The sequence below is a fragment of the Alosa alosa genome, chromosome 11 (assembly GCF_017589495.1).
Source record: "Alosa alosa isolate M-15738 ecotype Scorff River chromosome 11, AALO_Geno_1.1, whole genome shotgun sequence".
Lineage (NCBI taxonomy): Eukaryota > Metazoa > Chordata > Actinopteri > Clupeiformes > Clupeidae > Alosa > Alosa alosa.
Window position 1 is genome coordinate 2,280,870 of NC_063199.1, and position 19,764 is coordinate 2,300,633.

Below are 19,764 nucleotides of genomic sequence, written 5' to 3' on the forward strand. Positions count from 1 at the left end.
AAGTGACCATAGTATAAACGGGATAATGCCCTTCGATGCGTCCATTATCAGAAATAAACGGACTTTGCAGAAGCAACCGTTCTCCACTTCGCGTCTGACGGTTCACGCCTCCGCGTTGTCCATTTATTTCTGATAATGGACACCTCGTCGGGCATTATCCCTTACATATATATATGGCACCAAGGTTCATAGAATTCTGAACAGAACCGGTTCAAGAACGGGTTCTCTGTCGGTCGAAAAACGCCTACTGAAAACCATACGGTCATATCGCTGGTCTGATTTAACTTAACACTGTAGAAATAATGATAATGTATGAGGTTTGGTGTGATGTTTCTTTTTTTAAAAAAAAAAAAAAAAAATTTAAAATCACCATTTTATGTATTCTATGGGGCACTAGATTGTAAATAGGCATAGATATATATACTGACTAGATGTCGCCTTCGGCTTCTCAGCATGCGTCAACACCGCCGCCATTTTGTAGCGGGGATCTGAAGCTCTAAACTAGTTCTCCCTTATTGTCAGTGTTACCTATTTAGCGACGTTTCCCCAGCGACAGAAAACCTTTTTAGCGATTAGCGACAAATTTGGGAACTTCTCACAATGATGGCAAACTCGGTTTCGTTGTTGTTGAAATGTAAGAAAATCACTTTTCTCATGGCTTTGTCATTTGTGTCTCGTTTGCCCATAGCATTAGCCCATGATTAAAAAAGTAACGACTGGCGTATGAAGTAGCAGACCACGTTAAAGCACGGAAGTAAATGTTCTACAGATCTACAGCAACTTCTGGTAAGATTACACCTTATACGAGTAAACGAGACGAGAGGTATGTGGCCTCAACCAGAGCCTGTCTACGGAGAGCCTGTTTACTTTCATTGTATCGAACCTGGTTGCAGTTCACTCATTGTTCCTCTAGGGGCCGTCGCTAGCTAGTGCAGAATGAATGGGAGTCTATGGGGCTAGACGGGTAAAATGTATCTTTATTATCGTCAAAAGCTTAGTTTTCTCCAGACTCGACCATAAATACATGCCTGTCAATTGGAGCAACCCAAAAAACTAGATAATTGCTGGAGATTTTGACGATTTATGGGGATTTTATTGCTCAGATTGACGTTAATGCATGGAGTGGATCACCGCGGCAAGATGGCGTCTCGATTGACGCATTCGTTCCAATGAACAGCAGTAGTCAAGGCGACATCAGAGAATGTCTAATAAGGGGAGAACTGCCACTCTCGGAAAACTTCCGGTTTCTGAACTGGTTGCAGTTCCTTCTGTGGTTCCACATGAGGGCGCTCGTCCACGAGTGCAGAATGCATGGAGGTCTATGGAGCTGTACCCCTCAAAATCCACTTTTCTTGGGATATAATTTTTTTCCAAGTAATTTGAGTATTGTATTCGAAAGGGGAGGCAAAGAAAATACACTTGGTTTAGTATTATATTTTTTAAAGTCACTTAATTGTTCTTAAAAGCCTTTCAAATGTGTCAATGACGTCATTCATTAGCACAATGCTAGCGTGTTATGTGCAACAACGAATCCAACCTGTAAGAAATCAAAAGGACATAAGTACTCGTTCATTCAACTTTTGACCTATAACCCATGTTGAAGTTATACAAACTACAATCAAATCTAAGATTTGTCAAACGACAATCAGGTGAAAGAGACAATTTTAGCCGTCTAGCTCCATTGACTCCCATTCATTCTGCACTCATGGCGATCGCCCCCAGTGGAACTCTGGTGGAACTGCATCCAAAATTCGGTACAATGGGACTTAATACGGAGTGGCAAGGCTCTCCGTAGACGGGCTCTGCCGACATCTAGTCAGTATATACAGAGAATGGCTAATAAGGGGAGAACTGCCACTCTCGGAAAACTTCCGGTTTCTGAACTGGTTGCAGTTCCTTTTGTGGTTCCACATGAGGGCGCTCGTCCACGAGTGCAGAATGCATGGAGGTCTATGGAGCTGTACCCCTCAAAATCCACTTTTCTCGGGATATAATTTTTTTTCAAGTAATTTGAATATTGTATTCGAAAGGGGAGGCAAAGAAAATACACTTGGTGGAGTATTATATTTTTAAAGTCACTTAATTGTTCTAAAAAGCCTTTCAAATGTGTCAATGATGTCGCTCATTAGCACAATGCTAGCGTGTTTTGGGCAACAATGACCCAAACTGTAAGAAATCAAAAGGACATAAGTACTCGTTCATTCAACTTTTGACCTATAACCCATGTTGAAGTTATACAAACTACAATCAAATCTGAGATTTGTCAACGACAATCAGGTGAAAGACACAAATTTAGCCGTCTAGCTCCATTGACTCCCATTCATTCTGCACTCATGGCAATCGCCCCCAGTGGAAATCTGGTGGAACTGCAACCAAAATTCGGTACAATGGGACTAAATACGGAGTGGCCAGGCTCTCCGTAGACGGGCTCTGGTATATATATCTATGGTAAATAGGGGGCAACCTTTTGATCCAGACTCCAGTTCATATGGTGGCGGTATTGCACCATAAAAGCTAGCAACCACCATAAAGCAAGAGGCTCAAGTAGGACTGGGTTGACATTCTACAAAAACATGGCGGCCTTCGTAGTTGCAAGCCGTCCGAGTGTCCTTCCGAGGATATCTGGTAAGGATATGCGAATGTCTATTTAATTGACCTAATTGTTGTTACTAAATATAAATACACGCACTCTTGACATATGATATAAACGAAAAATGTTCTTCTTTTAGTGACCTCTTGTTTACCCGAAGATCAAATTGCTGTGCTAACTATTAACTAGCTAACATTAGCGAAGTAACCTGAGCTTCCAGTGTCGACCAATTCTTTAGCTGACTAGCCAGTATGATCCGTCGAAAGCTGTTCTGTTGTCGTGAGAAACGTTAACGTTATGTATGTAAATAGTCAAGGTGGAGGTATTCAATCAATGTTTCGTTACTCGTTGCCTTAGGTGAATTTGGGATGAGAGTCTGGCTGCTAACCAGTGTGTGTTGAGTTAGGTGCCTCCAATGATTAGGCTAACGTTACCTTCAAATTACGTTACGTGTCCATTCAAAATGTATACATTTATACAGCAGGGGTAGTAGTAAACACAGTTGCAATGCAATAATCCATATGCAATTTTGACCAAACAAGTATCGTCTTCCGAAATGCATATAGATTATGAAAAACAATTGTCTGTGTCTCTTTGACAGCCACTTACTCCTCTGTGGTGCTACCGGCTATACCTGTAACCGTGCAAAACCGAAAGATTCATCATGCTGTCATTCCCCGGGGAAAAGGAGGTCGCTCTTCTTCAAGTGGCATTGCTGCTACTGTGTTTGGAGCTACTGGATTCCTTGGCCGATATGTCGTGAATAGACTTGGTGGGTTTAGTTGCTGGCATCATAATCACAGCCTCTACTTATTGTCATCGTTATTATCTGTGTCTCAAAGCTGTGGCATGTACCATGTTTAATTCCATGTGGTACGGTAAAATGAAACAACAAAAAAAGTAACATCAGTTATTGTCAGGTAGGTTTGTTGGTACTGATGTCCTGTTCTGGAACATTTTAATTTGGTAATGGTATGTTACCAAGTTGATGGGGTGTAAAGTTTTTTTGCTGTGTTGCTTTGTCAGTGTGAACTGGAATTTTTTTCTCTCTTTAAAGGACGCATGGGTTCACAGATAGTGGTTCCTCATCGCTGTGACCAGTATGACCTGATGTATCTGAGGCCTATGGGTGACCTTGGTCAAATCATCTTCATGGTAAACAAAGGATGCATTCAACTATAGAAAATAAGCAATTGTCAACACTGAATATACACACAAATAGCTGGGGTGAACTCAGACCGAACCTGTTTGATGAACCCAGACAAAATTTGAATCTGCCCTACAGGTCTGTGTAGAAAGGATCCCATTGACACCCATTTACAAACTTCCCTTTTTTACTACTTCCAGTGGGGTAACCAGCAGTGAAATTTAAATTGGTGCATTAAACTCCTACCAAATCATTTCAGAAGTCCAGCAAACACCTCTTTCTTTTAAACTAAGGTTTTAAATGCAGTTGTTTACTCAATTCAAAAGAAAATGGGGTTTTTGGTGGTTCGGAAAGACGTCAATAGGACCCTTTTCAGACGAACCTGCAGAGCAAATTTAAATGTACTAACAGGTTAATCTGAGCTCACCCAGGCTAATATACATGTGAAGTCCCATCTTTATTCATATTTAAGAGACAAGTGTGACTTAAGGACAATCCCATTTATTGTTCTTACCCCTTCACCTACTCCTACCCCTTGCCCCTTGAGTGGAAAAGGGTATGGGTGAACATATTCCTTTTGAATAGACACCACTACTATACCATTACTAGGATTGTCAAAATAACTGATTAATTTCTATTAATTAATTTGAGAAAAAATAACTGATTAAAAAAAATTAGTGCAGATTAATCGATTCCGTATGATCTTTGACCCCGAGCCGTTCTAGTCAGTAAAAATTAGACAGTAAAATGAAGGAGAGAGAAGAAAACGTGCTGCCTGGATCATTGATTGGAACATTTTCTTTTAAAAAACGGCCTGATGGTGTTGATAAAAATAAAGCGTTGAAAATTCCTCTGCAATGTCTGCAGCAAGGAATTTGCATATCGCCGGAGTTCATCAACTCTATAGTCGCACATCAATGCAAAGAAATAAGTGTTGACATTGATGGGAGTGTTAATTTATTTTCATTGTGTCCCCTAGATTATATCTGTGGCCTGAAATGCCTTGTATGTGAAAAAAAAAATTCTTCCCAAAGCACTTTTGAATTATTTCCTCAGCATATTAGGTCATATCATAGATTATTATGGCCATTATTTGAACAGTGAAAATAATAATAAAAGAGTTTTTGAACTTTAATGTCAATAATGCTGATTATTCAATGATTCATTTGAATATATGAGATATATATGAGTATATTTAAAATACTTTCACAGCAAAAATTATATTTGCGATTAATTTTAGATTAATTAATCACAGAGTATGTAATTAATTAGATACATTTTTTTAATCGATTGACAGCCCTAACCATTACACGTCATCAGAGTTGTCGCTAGCTGTAGTAGATGTGTCGAGTTTGTCTACGGCTAGGCGTGTTTGGGAAACTGGTCTCTAAAAGTTTGACCGAGGTGGTGGAGGTTGAAGGCTAATTGTAGGTTGAAAACATGGATATGATGGAAAGAAATCTGGGCTGCCATTAGTGTCTCAGGCAACATCAGTTGTATTTTACAGTTGCTTAGTTGAGGTAAATAAACCCTGTTGTCTTAATGTAAGCACTCAGAGACTTGAGCTGGCTGTTTGTTTAACCATTAATGTTAACCAGAGGACTTGTTACTGAGCCACTTGTTGATATGAGGATGGCCATTCTTTCGTAAATGTAATTCAGTACTCAAAATGGATTCAGGGTCTAGTTCAAAGAGCCTCTCACTGATTTGATCAGTGATAGAAACACTTCTATGTTTCACTACATTGACTTTAGTGCTTCTTGTGGTAGAAAGTGGTACTTAAAGTGGCAAATTCAATGAAAAGATATCCAAAATTCCCTCTGCAAATGCATTTGAATTCTATTAATTATTTCTTTTTGTTGATTTTTCTATCAACCAAAAGAAACAATATTTTGAGCCTGACTTAATTTAGTGCTGAGATGTCTTTACTGATTATGTACATATTTCAACATAAAACAATATTGGGACTTGCTATACAAATTATTATTGTTGAAAGTGATCACACTTGGTAAACAAAGTATTTCTAATCAGCACCCCAAAATTATGGGAAATTGCCTGATTATCGACTTCTCCTTGAATTTGCCCCTGAACTTTTTAGTTTAATACACTACTGGTCAAAATGTATACATACAGTATATGCAGCAACCCCAGATCATAGCACTGCCCCCCCACAGGGTGGCTCTTACATATTTGCTTTGTTTTGGCCAGGCACATACATATACTTTATATACACACATTTATATAGAGTTTTATAGTTCTGAGACAAAGCTTCCTTGTTTAAATTAAATTATTTTTAAGGTCAAAAATTGCTCTTCAGTGACCCCTTGTTACTTTTCAGGAATGGGATTCCCGCAACAAGGAGTCTATCAAACGGGCAATCGCTCATTCAAATGTGGTGATTAACCTAGTGGGAAGAGAGTGGGAGACAAGGTTTGTGCTAGCTTCCACCATTGTCATAAAAGCTTGGAAGTTTGATTGCTTCTTTCATAGATATAGAATGGTGGAGGAGAAAACACATTTCATCCAATCTTGCCACTTTTCATAAATGGCCCTAACTTGTGGCGTACAGTAAGCAATTTAGTACTTGTAGGCTGTGAAAAGTCATAGAAATTTCAATCAAGGTCATGTAAGTCATGCAAAGGTTTTGAAATTTTGCTAGTGAAAATGGGTGGGAACCTAGAAGTGATTTCCCTTGTGGAATCCATGGTATTATTGTTATTGTCAGTGTTATAGCGTTCTGTCTTAACTCATTGAGTCCCATGCGTTGAGTGCCAAAAACGTAATATTAAATTTTTAGCTTTTTTTAAAAATCACGAAACTAGACACTCTAACACACCTTATATGTAATTTTGGGAACTCTGTGATGAATGGAAATGAAACTCATGAAAACGCACAATCTGGACATTTTATCATAACTCGGTTGCCGCTTTGGGTCGAATCAGTGACGCATGCACGTCAGGTCAAAACCAGGCCATTTTTGTGGGTCTATCACTAGGTGGCAGTCTCGCCAGGTCTCGCTGATCACTTCCCGGAAAGTTTACACAAGTAAGTAACAGGCAACACTTCATATTTCATGAAAGACGTTATATCTCCATTTCTAGAAAAAAACAGCGATTTTAATGAAAACTAGCCACTGTTTAGCTTGGGATTTCTCAGGAACAGAGGCGTGTAGAAATACACGGTTTGCACCGACCGAGAGCTTAAAGTATCGCCTTTTAATCGAGCTATTGTATGTGTTCATAGCTATAACACAGAATATGCTGTGGCTGTACAAAAATCATCAACAATGGTCTAGATTGCTGGCACTCTAGGACAAAGCTCCCGAAAACAGCTTGGCATTCAATGAGTTAATACTGGACCAATTTAAATCATTTTTGTTCATAATTCTTGACCTAACAAGAAAAACATCCTAATTTTCCTTTTGGAGTTTTTTTGTTTTGTTTGAGCCATGGATATATTTTGATCCAGCTAACCTGAACCTATTCGTTGAGCTGTTTCCTTTTATCAACATCACTATTATCTGTCTGGCTATCCTGGAGATTAACATAGTTAATATTTGCAAATCACAACTGGTGAGTCTAGTTTTGTGTCCAAAAATGGTCATGCAGTCTGGAGCCCTGCTTTTGAAATTATTTAACTTAAAACTCTCTGCTTTCTGTCATTATATCACGAAGATGTCATTGGAAGGAATGCTAAATTATGTTTTGTGTTTTTCTTTAAAGAAATTACAAGTTTGAAGATGTCTTTGTGACAATCCCACAGCAGATTGCTAAAGCCACCCGTGAAGCTGGAATCACTAAACTAATCCACGTGTCTCACCTAAATGCAGATATCCGTAGCCCATCCAAATACCTCAGGAATAAGGTAAGTGTTAAGTTGTTTTTGTTTGTTTGTTTGTTTTAAGGGCCCGAGCACAGACGTTGCGAAGCCTTATTGTTTTTGTAAGGGTTATTATTATTATTATTATTATTATTATTATTATTTTTTATTTTTTTTTACTTTGCCTTTGTTGAGGTGTTTCCCATGGTCGAAAGCTCATGAAATTTGGTACACACGTCAGTCGTTGTGTCCGCTACTCAGGGACAAAGGCTTGGCCCCGGGCGTGGCCCAGGGACTCCATAGCACCCCCATATGTCACTGTGACCTGTGGTTGGCATATATACACACACCACATTTGGTAAGTGTATACCTCCCCAAGACAAACAACTTTTGTATATACATGGCATTAGACACGGCCACAGGAAGTGAGGTAATTTAGATTTTGTGTGTTTTGCACATGATCAAATTGTACACACTTTTCCTAGACGATTCATCCGATTCATGTCAAAATTGGTATATGATGCCAAGATACTGTTGATTCTAAAAAGAGATGTTTTTTTTTTATATGTTGTAATTTGACGAAATGGCTAAACTGTGATCTTTAATCCTTCCACATAAACAGTAAATGTGCATTCACCATGCATTGCTTGTAGGGTTGGGCACCGAAACACGGTTCTAATATGGCACCGGTGCCAACGCAAACGGTAGTAACTGCATCGAATAACAACGTGGATTTCGGTGCTTAAAGGTGCCATGTGTAATGTCCGGCAAAAAATCAATTCATACTCCATATTCCATAAAAGATGGGGGCAGTATACTTCCAGAAAGTGAGTTTGTCTACCCTAGAGTAACAACCGAGACACATGTATTGCAGTTTGGCTGGTGGTTATGTGCAGTTTGGCTGGTGGTTATGTTGCCCGCATACCGCCTCCCATGGCCGAAACTGGTATTATGACACCTGTCGGGCTGTGGCTAGTAATTTAGCATGCTAATTCAGGTTGATATCTCTGCAGCACTATACCTTGTCATTTTTTTAATGACATCATTGCCCTTATTATGACCGCCACGAAGCGAAGGTCTAGTCAGATTTTTTTGCATGTCCAAATTTCCGTCAAGGATTCCCGGGACACTGAAAGACCGGGGTAGACGAAACTTGGTGGGCATGTAACCCCACATGGATAGCATGGAACCATCGTTTTTCGTTTTAATCTGTAGCCCCCCCGCTGGACTGCACCCCCCGAAAGGAGGGTAGGGCAGACACAGTTTTCTGTGAATATCTCGAGAACCGTAAGGTTTAGGAGGACCATTTTTTTTTTTTTATGTTGATCTCAAGGGGCCATGTCAACCCATTCCATAACCACTCATTTCATGTATAGTGCCATCTAGTTAAACACAAAAAAGTAAAAATGAGGTGTTGTAATCGCAGGTATCTGTGACCTAACATAGTCAAAACTGCACGAAATTGGAAGTGTAGGATCATTATGACACCCTCTGAATGCACGCCAAGTTTCGTGGAATTCCGTTCATCAAGAAATAAATTAATTTATGTTACTATACACCAACTGGCCTGTAGGTGGCCGGAGACAGTTTTCTGTCAGTTAACTGTCAGTTAACTGACAGTTTTTCAGTTTTTTTAATTAAAAATTAAAAAGCAAAAAATTAGGTGTTTTCATCACAATATCTCTGGCTGACATGGTCAAAACTGCACAAACTTGAAAGTGTAGGATCATTATGACACCCTCCGAATGCATGCCAAGTTTTGTGAACTTTTCGTTCATGGGGGCCTTACAATAAAATAATTTATGTGTACATTTAGTGACCGTACACCAACAAGGATTCCCGGGACACTGAAAGACCGGGGTACATGAAACTTGGTGGGCATGTAACCCCACATGGATAGCATGGAACCATCGTTTTTCGTTTTGATCTGTAGCATTTTTCCGAGGCATTACTGCATGTCATGTGCCATCTCTAACATCTTGCTCTGATAGCAACACATCCAGATACAGTTAGTTAACATGATAAACACTGGATGTATAAACCAGAGGGGTGCACCACATAGGCGAGTGGACAGTGTTTGACAGCTTGCGTAGCTTACTTTAAAGCGATATCGCGAGCTCCTGTCAAAATCTAGCAGTGGGCCTAACTACACACAAGCAAAAGGCTATAAAACATCAACAGTAGGCTAGCCTATACGTTACACAATATCGTTGTAACTTTAAAAAAAACTTTATTTCACGGTGTGTTAAACAACATAATAGCATATTAATCTTTCATGTGCATGAGGCCCATATAGCATCACAATGAATATGAAGATTATGTTAAAAGTAAGCTGGCAAAAACATAAATATGTAGGTATATGTAGGCTAATTAAAATCAGCTGACTGGTGTTAGCGCATAGCCATAGTTGCAGTTAAAATGTCTACTAGGCTAGCGCTGGGAATCTAAACACTTCAACACCGACATGTAACCTAACATGTTCAAAACTACTGCGTGGTATGGGTTAAGACATTAAATTTCTTGAAGCATTTGGGAACACACTGAATTAACTGGAAAGCAGAGTCCCTGTTAGATTTGCTTGCTTGCAAATGCTGTTGTCCATGACCTGGCAGTTTTATGACAAGCGGTTTTAACATACCTTATGGCAAACTGCCTACACTGGGTAAACTTGAAAGCAGAGTGTGCATGCATGGCAAGCTGTTTTAACATTTAAATGTATTATTTGTAGGAGCAATGACATATTGATAGTAAATTGAATATAACAGTTCAATTTCATGTTCAAATTTGTTTTATCAATAAAAAAAAAAAGCAATTCATGCTTTAGACCATTTTAATTTAAAACATTTTTAAAACAAAGTACTGGTTCAGGCACCGTTTCGGCACCGGCACCGTTTTAAAAGTATCAATTTAGCACCGGTATCGGATAAAACCTAAACGATACCCAACCCTAATTGCTTGAAATGTTTACATTTCACAGGTCATTGAATACCATAGGTATGATATTCACATGCCCATAATGCATATTTGGCATAGCGCCACCACCTGGGAACAGAAAGAATGGCAATTACACTGATGTCACATGATCAATTTGAACATACCCCTCTTAGACAGTTTGTCAGATTCATGTGAAATTTGGCAAACATAATGCCAAGATGTTGCTGATGTTAAATTGTGAAGAGATTTTTTGATGTGTTGTAATGTTATGATTTTAATATCTCGCCACATAAACAGGAAATGTGTCACAGTGCATTGAATGAACGGTCTGAAACTTATAATAAATTAATAATTTATTATTAATTAATATTATGGACAATATTGTGCGGCTGCCCTAATTCTGAAGCAGTGGACTCCACAACAAAATGAAGAGGAAACACTGCAGAAGAAAGTCAATGTTTTTACAATAAACTAAGCTACATCAACACGTGTGGAGTGAAACCGGTCCACTTATTAGAGTGCATGAAAGTGCACTCTACTGTTATCCAATTTCTTCTTATTAGAGTGCATGAAAATGCACTCTACTGTTATCCGATTTATTCTTATTATATGTTATTATTATTCCGCTGACGCTTTTTGTGCGTTTAATGCGGCTTCAACCGTTTAACATAGAAACTTCATTCAAACTGCGTTGCGTAGGTCTTACTTAGGTGACTTCAGCTATGTATTTTTCAACTTTAACTTTTATACTTTTTAAACTATTAATTAAAAACTACAAAAATGTCCCCATAGACTTAACATTGGCAATTATGACATCACAGTAGGGAACTTAGAATCCTATGCCAAGTGTTCCGATCACCTCCAGCAACTGTCTGTCTCAGGCTTTAAGTATACAATATGGCTCTATTAAAACTACAGATCCTGTTCAACAGCTTCCTCTGCCCACAACTGTTTCAAAATAAAAGTCCTCACTACAATAATTCTATATTAAACAATTTAACCATTTAAACTATTTAACTGTTCAACTATTCCAACTGTCAGTTATCATCAACTAAGCCTCTAGCCTACTATATTAAACCACCACCTACCTAGCAACCAATTTAGCAACCATTGAAATTAAGCATCCGTCAGTTTCCATAGCAACCAAGATGATTATACTAGCAAACCACTGTAATAACTCCTTTATTTCTGATAGTAGCCACCATGGACACCCTAGCAACAACCTAGCAACGACTTCAAGTACCCTAGTATCAGCCTAGCAACCACATTCACAGTTATAATCTAGCAAATTCAGCATAGCAACCACCAGCAACAGTCAGTTGTCATCAACTTTGACTCCCGTCAACTGTTTCCTCTGCCCACAGCTGTTTCAAAATAAAACTATGACTCCTGCCAACTGTTTCCTCTGCCCACGACTGTTTCAAAATAAGTCATCACTACAATAATTCTATATTAAAAAATTTAACCATTTTAACCATCGAACTATTTAACTGTTCAGCCTTTCAAACTGTCAGTTGTCATCAACCACCAACTGTTACCTCTGCCCACAACTGTTTCAAAATAAAAGTACTCACTACAATAATTCCCTATTAAATAACCTAATCATTTTCACTATCCAACTATTTAACTGTTCAGCCATTCCAACTGTCAGTCGTCATCAACTACAACTCCCGCCAACTGTTTCCTCTATCAATAATTCGCTATAAAATAATGTAACTATTTAAACTACTCAACTATTTAACTGTTTGGTCATTCCAACTGTCAGTTGTCTTCAACTGTGACTCCCCGCCAGCTTTTTTCTCTATCTGACCTCCATCTTTTTACTTGGATTATATTTTAGACAATATTCAACAATATTTCATTCAGAAGCCATTTTTGCATTTTCATGCACTCGTAATTCCCTGGAATTACATTCTCTAGTTGTTAAATTGCAATGTGAGCAGCGGCCACCGGGGCAGGATCATTTAAAAAGCAACCGGTCTGTGACTATACATTGTGCGTCCAGTACCAATTCTGATACTGTGGCGGCATTCATTTTGCAGTAGCATGCCACCACTCCAAAATCAATGTAGAGAAAACACTGTATACATTGCAAACATGGGAAAAATCTGTGCGCGCGCACACAAACATGCATGCACATGTGCACACACATATACACACACACATACAATAACACTGACCTGCCTGTACATTGCAAACATAGGAAAGCTGTGTATACACACACATGCATGCACACTCACTCACACATGCATGCATGCGCAAACACACACACACACACTCAGATACACAGGCTGACACATACTCACTTAGTGACCATCATCACATTGTAAAACGTCACACCCAACTGGAAGTGAGTAAGTGTTTCCAATGTATAAAACTTGCAAAAACAAAGCGCACACACATCAGATATGTGCATTGACACTCGCACCATGTGAGTGCATTGTTGGTTTCTGAAATGGCAGGGGTCGCGGTGCCACACGTGCTCGGGTTGTCATGGCCGCTTGCGGCTATATTTTTACTAATGGATTTGCCTTCCAGTTAGTATATCCCAGCAGGACATCTCATTTTCTTTCTACTTGTACAGTTATATACCCCAGTGGAGACCCCAGTGGAAATTACATGTTATTAATAATATTCATTTTAGTGACTGTACACTACGCTTGCACACACACACATTAACACAAACACATAAACACAAACAAAAGTGGCTGCAGTTGGTCAGTAAAGAACGACTCTGCACTGGATTTTTTTTTTTTGTAATTTTACCATATCTTAGGTCGTGAACTGTTGTTTTTAAGAAATTTAAGATTAACTGACTTCAAACTGAAGAATCAATCATAGTTAATCATTGAAAATACCTTGAAATTAGGTGGTTACCAGGGAATATTCTCAGAGCAGTCATTTCCCCATTTCTGATGTTATTTTGTCACCATTTCTGATTGATTTTTTTACCTGCAGGCAGTTGGAGAGATAGCCGTGAGGGATGAGTTCCCCGATGCTATCATTATGAAGCCATCTGAGCAGTTTGGAAGAGAAGATCGTTTCTTCAATCATTTTGCTAGTATGTTCATACTCTTTCAGCAAGGCTGTATATTATTTCTTAGTTACTGGTTACAAGTTAATGTAAACTGAGGATTTTGTTATTTCAGTGAACTGTGGGTCAAAATTCAGGAGTCTTGGTAACGCATTGGAATAACATGTGCTTATTAGGGATTAACAGTGCATTATAAGCAGTTAACAATTTATTACTAACAGTTAGTTAACGGTTGTTATCCTTTAATAACATTAACTGTTAACATGCAGCTTGTAAGTGTTAACAAGCAGCCTTTTAAGTTACTTACAAGCATATTTGTTAACAGTTGTAAGTGTTAACAAGCAGCTTGTTAATGCTTGTTAATGGTGTATAAGACAAAGAAGTGGATAACTAATACGCTTAATATGACCTTTCTTACCTATTTGTAGTAAATTTTGCAGCCCCCCAATCTAAAGCGAGGACCACATAGCCTATAGCTCCACAAGCCCGACCTTCTATCTCTATATATCTACTGTATCTATCTATCTATCTAGCTTGATTTAGCTGTGAGAAATGCACCTTCAAAATTGATTGCAGCGAGCAGGAATCGAACCCCGGTCTCCTGTGTCACAGAGTGACCTGTTACTGACTGAACTACATTCCTATCTGTGTTTTTGAAGAAAATGTTTGTATTGATTCTATATTCCGATAATGTTCTATATCAGGGATGTCAAACTCAGGCCCGCGGGTTTGAGTTTTAGACTGCTGACAAACTGACAAACTGTTTTATGCGTTCACTGAACAAAGATTATGGAAATTAAACACAACTTTTCCATCAGAGACAAATTTTGTAAAAAGCATAGATGGTATGATCTAGAACATTGTCGTAATATAGAATCAATATGAACATTTTCTGCCAAAAAAACATAGGAATGTAGCTCAGTCAGTAACAGGTCACTCTGTGACGCAGGAGACCGGGGTTCGATTCCTGCTTGCTGCATCAGTTTTGAAGGTGCATTTCTCACAGCTAACTCAAGCTAGATAGCAAGATAGAAGGTCAGGCTTGTGGAGCTCTAGGCTACATGGTCAAGCACATGCTATTCTAAAGCGTTACCAGAGTCTTTGTACAGGAATTACAGTTCTCAGTCGTACAATGGATTTCCATCAATTTGGTTTTAGAAATGCCATATTTGAGATCAATGCAGATCCGATGAGGAAAAAATAATGGATGGGGGGGTGGTAATGTGAATTTTGTGATGTTAAATATTTATATACCTAAAACTGTTGTTTATGTACACGCTTGTCATTTAGCCCGATCCGTTTACTTAAAAAAAAACAAACAAAAAAAAAAAAAAATTTATGGAGGAGTAAAGAACGTTCTAAAATTCTTTTTGGATTATAGTGACACAATCGAGACGGCTGATAAAGTTGGCCAATCCGTTGAACTTTTTTGGATATGATCCATTGTGAGCTCTATGTGCGAGGGAGATAAGAAGTGTAGGCTAGGGAGGTTATTCATATGGGTGCCACCTACAGTATGCCTTGAACAGATAGGCTACATCGGGTGGCATAGCAAGCTATGTTAATGTTAGTTTTTAATCAATGCAACTAACGTTTTGTGTAAAGTGACGCACTATAAACCGTAGCCTACCGAATGCATTATTATCCTGTCTGTTATGACATGTCCACAATCTTTCACAATTTGTGACAGAAGGTTTTGACTGAGCGTGTTAACATAACATAATAATAATAATAATAATACAATCATGCAATAGACTAATTGAAATTATCGCGAACCGTTGTGTAAGGGGGTCAATCGTGTTGTGCTATAACGCACAGACAGCCTTGTAGCCTATTTTGGTTACACTTTTAACGACAGTAGGTTATCACTGTATGTTAACATAAAATAACCATGCAATTAAAACTTTGCTATAAAACATTAATGTGTTGCATAAAACCATAGAACCTCACATATTAGCGTCATGACTTGTGTGCATCTAATGTTAACCATTATTTTGCAAGGCCACTAGCAGTCATGGATGCGTTGTTGCTAAAGGAAGGCACAAGGTGTCTGAGATAGACAAAACAGTTAAAAAATAAATGGAGATGGGCTTGGCTGTTGGAAATGGGGGAGAACCGCAAGCCATACAGTTTATGGTGTAAAGAAATGAAAGTGCCAGGGGTTTTCTGCAAGAAAACTGCTTATGGAGGAAATTTGGAAAAAGGTTTTAGTACGTCACCAATCTGAAGACCTTAGTACGTCATCTGCTCTTCAGGACACATCTTCCCTACCTGGTGCAACTGCCACCATGACAGAGATGGGCTACATGGCTGACGGTGTTTGCGCTCAGAAAGTACACGTCTGCTCGACCTGTCCCTCACCATATCGCAACCTCTTGTCAACCTTACAATCTGTTGCTGAAGACAAGAGCGCCCTCTCCAGATTGTCGTTATCGAATGCACAAACCTCCTGATTTCATTAAAGGTTGTATCAGCGATTTCAGGCCCAAAAAAGCCCCAAACATAAATGATCACATTCATACGATCCGCTAGTTGCCTGCCCCATAAGTAGGCCGTCAAAACGCGTCTCTGTAGACAGCCTAGGCTCCGAGATCTGTACACAAAAACAATTGCTACCAACAAGGGTTAGCAACCACTCAAAGGCAAAAGAAAGTGTTTCAACCAATAACCGACGAGATGCGAATTTTAATTGCACCGGAGGGAGGGGGACGGAGTAGCGAGCTAGCTCTCTGTTTTGTTTGAACATCAACAGAAGTGACGTATCCCCGCTATTGCTGATACAACCTTTAAATACTGATGAGGTAACAAATAGAAATATGGACAAGATCTTGAATGTTCTGCAAACGTCTTGCAAACTTGATTTTATATATTTGACTTGGTGTTGAATTGCATATTAACAAGAAAAAAAATCTCCCCTTTAAACACTTTTGGCCTGAAGTAATTAAATAAGAGTGTTAAAGCCTTTCTACAATATGATTATTGCAGTAGAAAAGGTCAGCAATGGTCAGGGATGGTGCTGAAATATTGTTTTGTTCATCAAAGACAACACTCGCAATTCGCCTTACTCACGTGGCGGCCATTGACGGCCAAAACGAGGCAGAGGATATACAAACCATAGGATTGTTATGTTCTATGCAGTTGCCAGTGGGTGGCATTAATTATATAGTAAGTGTACCCTGTAGCCTCATTTTGGTTTAAATAATGGTCGCTGTGTGAATAAGGTGAATACTCCCTTTACTTTGCTGTTTGCATTTTTTTGTACAGTAAAAACCAACAGGGTGCAACTGCAATAAGGGTGCTATCTCTATAGGTAGATATGAACAGCCCATGACTTGAAAAAAAGTTCATTCAAAGGATTTTTTTTAACTTTAATCCCCTGCATTGTACAGGCTTGTCTGAATTGTTTAAATCAAATTCCTTGTTCAGACCATTTCATTTTATTTGTCCTTTTTCCTGTTTAAAGGTTGAAAATGTTATGTTTATTTGCATTATCATTTATTTATGTATTTAATTTTAAGACATGCGCTGGTTTGGGAAAGCTGTGCCCCTTATTGCCATGGGAAAGAAGACCGTGAAGCAGCCTGTTCATGTGAGTATTTTGGGAGATGGGGAGAGATAATCTTTCCATTTGCAGCTAGGGCTGTAACCAAAAATAATTCCATGGAAATGGCATGGATTCCAGTTGCTGCTACTGGAAGCAACTGGAATCCATGCATTTCCACGGAATTATTTTCGTGATCTGATCCCTTATCATACCTGTTCATTTGTACTCGTCGCTCGACTTATCGTGACTAAAACTTCCTGAAGGTTCTGTCTGTATAAATCATCTTGTAAATAAACTTCCAGTACTTTTTCAAAGTTCTCAATGTCTCGTTTTAAATGTCAGGGCCCTCGGAAGTCTACTAATGATGTGTGGAGCTACTTTGAGCCTCGTAAATGGTGTAAAACAGTGATTTATTTGCTTGGCTAGCCGATGCCCGAGGCACCCCTATTGAAAACCTGTTGGTAGCATCGGCTAGCTAGTGCCAGATTTCGGAGTACAGGGGACAAGCCAAGATGAGCTATGAAACAAGTTTACACTCGGTATCATGTTTCAACACACTTTAGGTCAACATCACACCGAACTACTTCTTTAAAATAATTACTGAACGGTTTTGTTTAGAGCTGAACATACAACTCTATTTGACAGAGGATAGATGTAGGTTGCTAGTGACAAAATATTAACTTTCAGTGTGGCACTATCTCTTTGTAAATTACATTTAATTAAAAAGTGTTTACATTGTCCCGGCTCTTGATTGACTTGATGGGCACTTGACTTGAGCCTGTTTAGTACATAGTCTTATTTTTCTCCCTATTTCTGAAGGTGGTGGATGTTGCCAAGGCTATAGTGAATGCCATCAAAGACCCAGACGCCAATGGGAAAACATATGCCCTAGTTGGGTAAGACAAATAACAATAATGTTTTGCTTGTTCTTTTGACTGTAGCTGCCCCTTGGGCAATTAATAATTTTCTTTTTGCAGACCCAACAGGTATCTGCTGCATGATCTGGTCGAATACGCTTATGCAGTTGCCCATCGCCCTTTTGTTGCGTACCCCATGCCTCGTCCGCTCTATCAGTGAGTATCAAGATGAATTAATTACCTCTGCCAAGGATTATGGCCAGGCTATATGCCAAGGGTTATGTTTTTGATGCGGTTTTTCTGGTTGTGCACAGGATTACACAAAATTTAAACTGAAACCTGAAACTTAGTGAAAATGTGTAGCATAGGCCAAGGAAGAATCAATTAATATTGGTTCACAGCCATTCTAAAATATGTTTAATGACCTCTCCCACTTAGATTGAGGTGGTGTAGCAGAATATCACTAACAACTCGCAATTTGCATCTATTGTCAGCTTTCACAATTGCCCTATCAACATAGTCAAGTGGCTAACTGAACCTGTTCACTTATTCATATTCCAGTGCAAAACTAACTAAACTAACATCCAGTGCATATGTCTTTATTGTATTCATTTATTTATTTATTGTTAAATATTTTAAAGAAGGATAGAGACCTGCACACTGTTGTGGAAACTCCCAGGCAACTTTTTATTATCGCTACGCTTCGACCCAGCCAATCAAAATCCCACCAAACAGGAAATGAGCTTGTACATGTATCTCTGCAACACTTTACTGCATCAGAACCAAAGTTGGTATGGGGTACATATAATTTCTCTATTTGTCCATCATCACTTTTAAGAGATGTCAATTACTGATGATGCGGCGAAGAATCACCTCTTGGGCTAGAATAAACAGATCATAGTTACATACTAATAGGACCCGAGCACCGACATAGTTTCAGCTACACACACCAAATTTGGTAGGTGTGTGGGGCTCCCAAAGATGAAAAACTTTTCTATGTACATTGCATTAGAGCATTGAGAACATTGTTTGTGTATACATAGTTTACTAAAAAGAAAGGTTTTGGACAACTCACTCCTTGACTGGCAAGATGGCGGGGAGCAGAAGTGAGTTCAAAACCTTTCTTTTGTGGCTACACGAATGATGAATGTGCTATGTAACCTTTATGAAGGTCTGTGCTCTTCTTGTAGTTATTATGCATGTTGCTAAATTGTTTTGTTTATAAAAATAATTGATATTTAACTTGATATTACTTGTCGTTAATTGATCATTTATTTATTTATTTTTGTATTTAAGTTTCATTGCCAGCTTCTTTGAGAGAACCCCATTCGAACCTTGGACAACTCGTGACAAAATCGACAGGGTATGTGCAAAATTACTAGTATTTTTATAATGATCAAAAATAATTTGAACAGGAGTGGTCATCCTTATGGGCCATAGGCTTTTGTGTAGGGTCTGGTGTCGGAAAGCTAAATGTGTTGTATTTCCCTCATCAGTTCCACACAACGGACATGAAGTTCCCAGGACTACCTGGCCTGGAAGATCTTGGTATCACACCCTCAACTGTAGAGCAGAAGGCCATTGAGATCCTGCGTCGTCATCGTCGCTTTCGCTATCTGGAAGCTGAACTGGGTGAAACTAAACCAGCCAAAACTGTTAACATCTAGCATCTTCGATATGACAACATTTAACTGTCTGTGTTGCTGATGTGGTATCTTATATTTTAAAAAAAATCCCTTCTGTACATAAATAATAAAATATTCACACAATTATACCTGACTATATGTGTGTTTAAGTATGAATATATTTGCAATGTACTGTATTTTGAAGGTGCATGAA

The 19,764-nt window shown here is 38.8% G+C and overlaps 1 protein-coding gene across 3 annotated transcripts; it reads left to right on the top strand.

Moving 5' to 3' along the window:
• The first annotated feature begins 529 nt into the window (after window positions 1-529).
• Window positions 530-19,697, top strand: ndufa9a (NADH:ubiquinone oxidoreductase subunit A9a). 3 transcript variants are annotated; one of them, XM_048257508.1, is made up of 11 exons: window positions 530-634; window positions 3,192-3,362; window positions 3,648-3,745; window positions 6,076-6,167; window positions 7,460-7,601; window positions 13,449-13,551; window positions 17,043-17,113; window positions 17,888-17,964; window positions 18,046-18,141; window positions 19,222-19,288; window positions 19,422-19,697. In XM_048257508.1, the coding sequence occupies exons 1-11, from the start codon at window positions 601-603 to the stop codon at window positions 19,590-19,592; spliced, it is 1,122 nt and encodes a 373-aa protein (XP_048113465.1). In that variant the 5' UTR covers window positions 530-600; the 3' UTR covers window positions 19,593-19,697. The 3 variants fall into 3 exon arrangements, with proteins under 3 accessions (XP_048113465.1, XP_048113466.1, XP_048113464.1); XM_048257509.1 differs by lacking the exon at window positions 530-634 and adding an exon at window positions 690-786; XM_048257507.1 differs by lacking the exon at window positions 530-634 and adding an exon at window positions 2,405-2,625.
• Window positions 19,698-19,764: the final 67 nt, after the last annotated feature.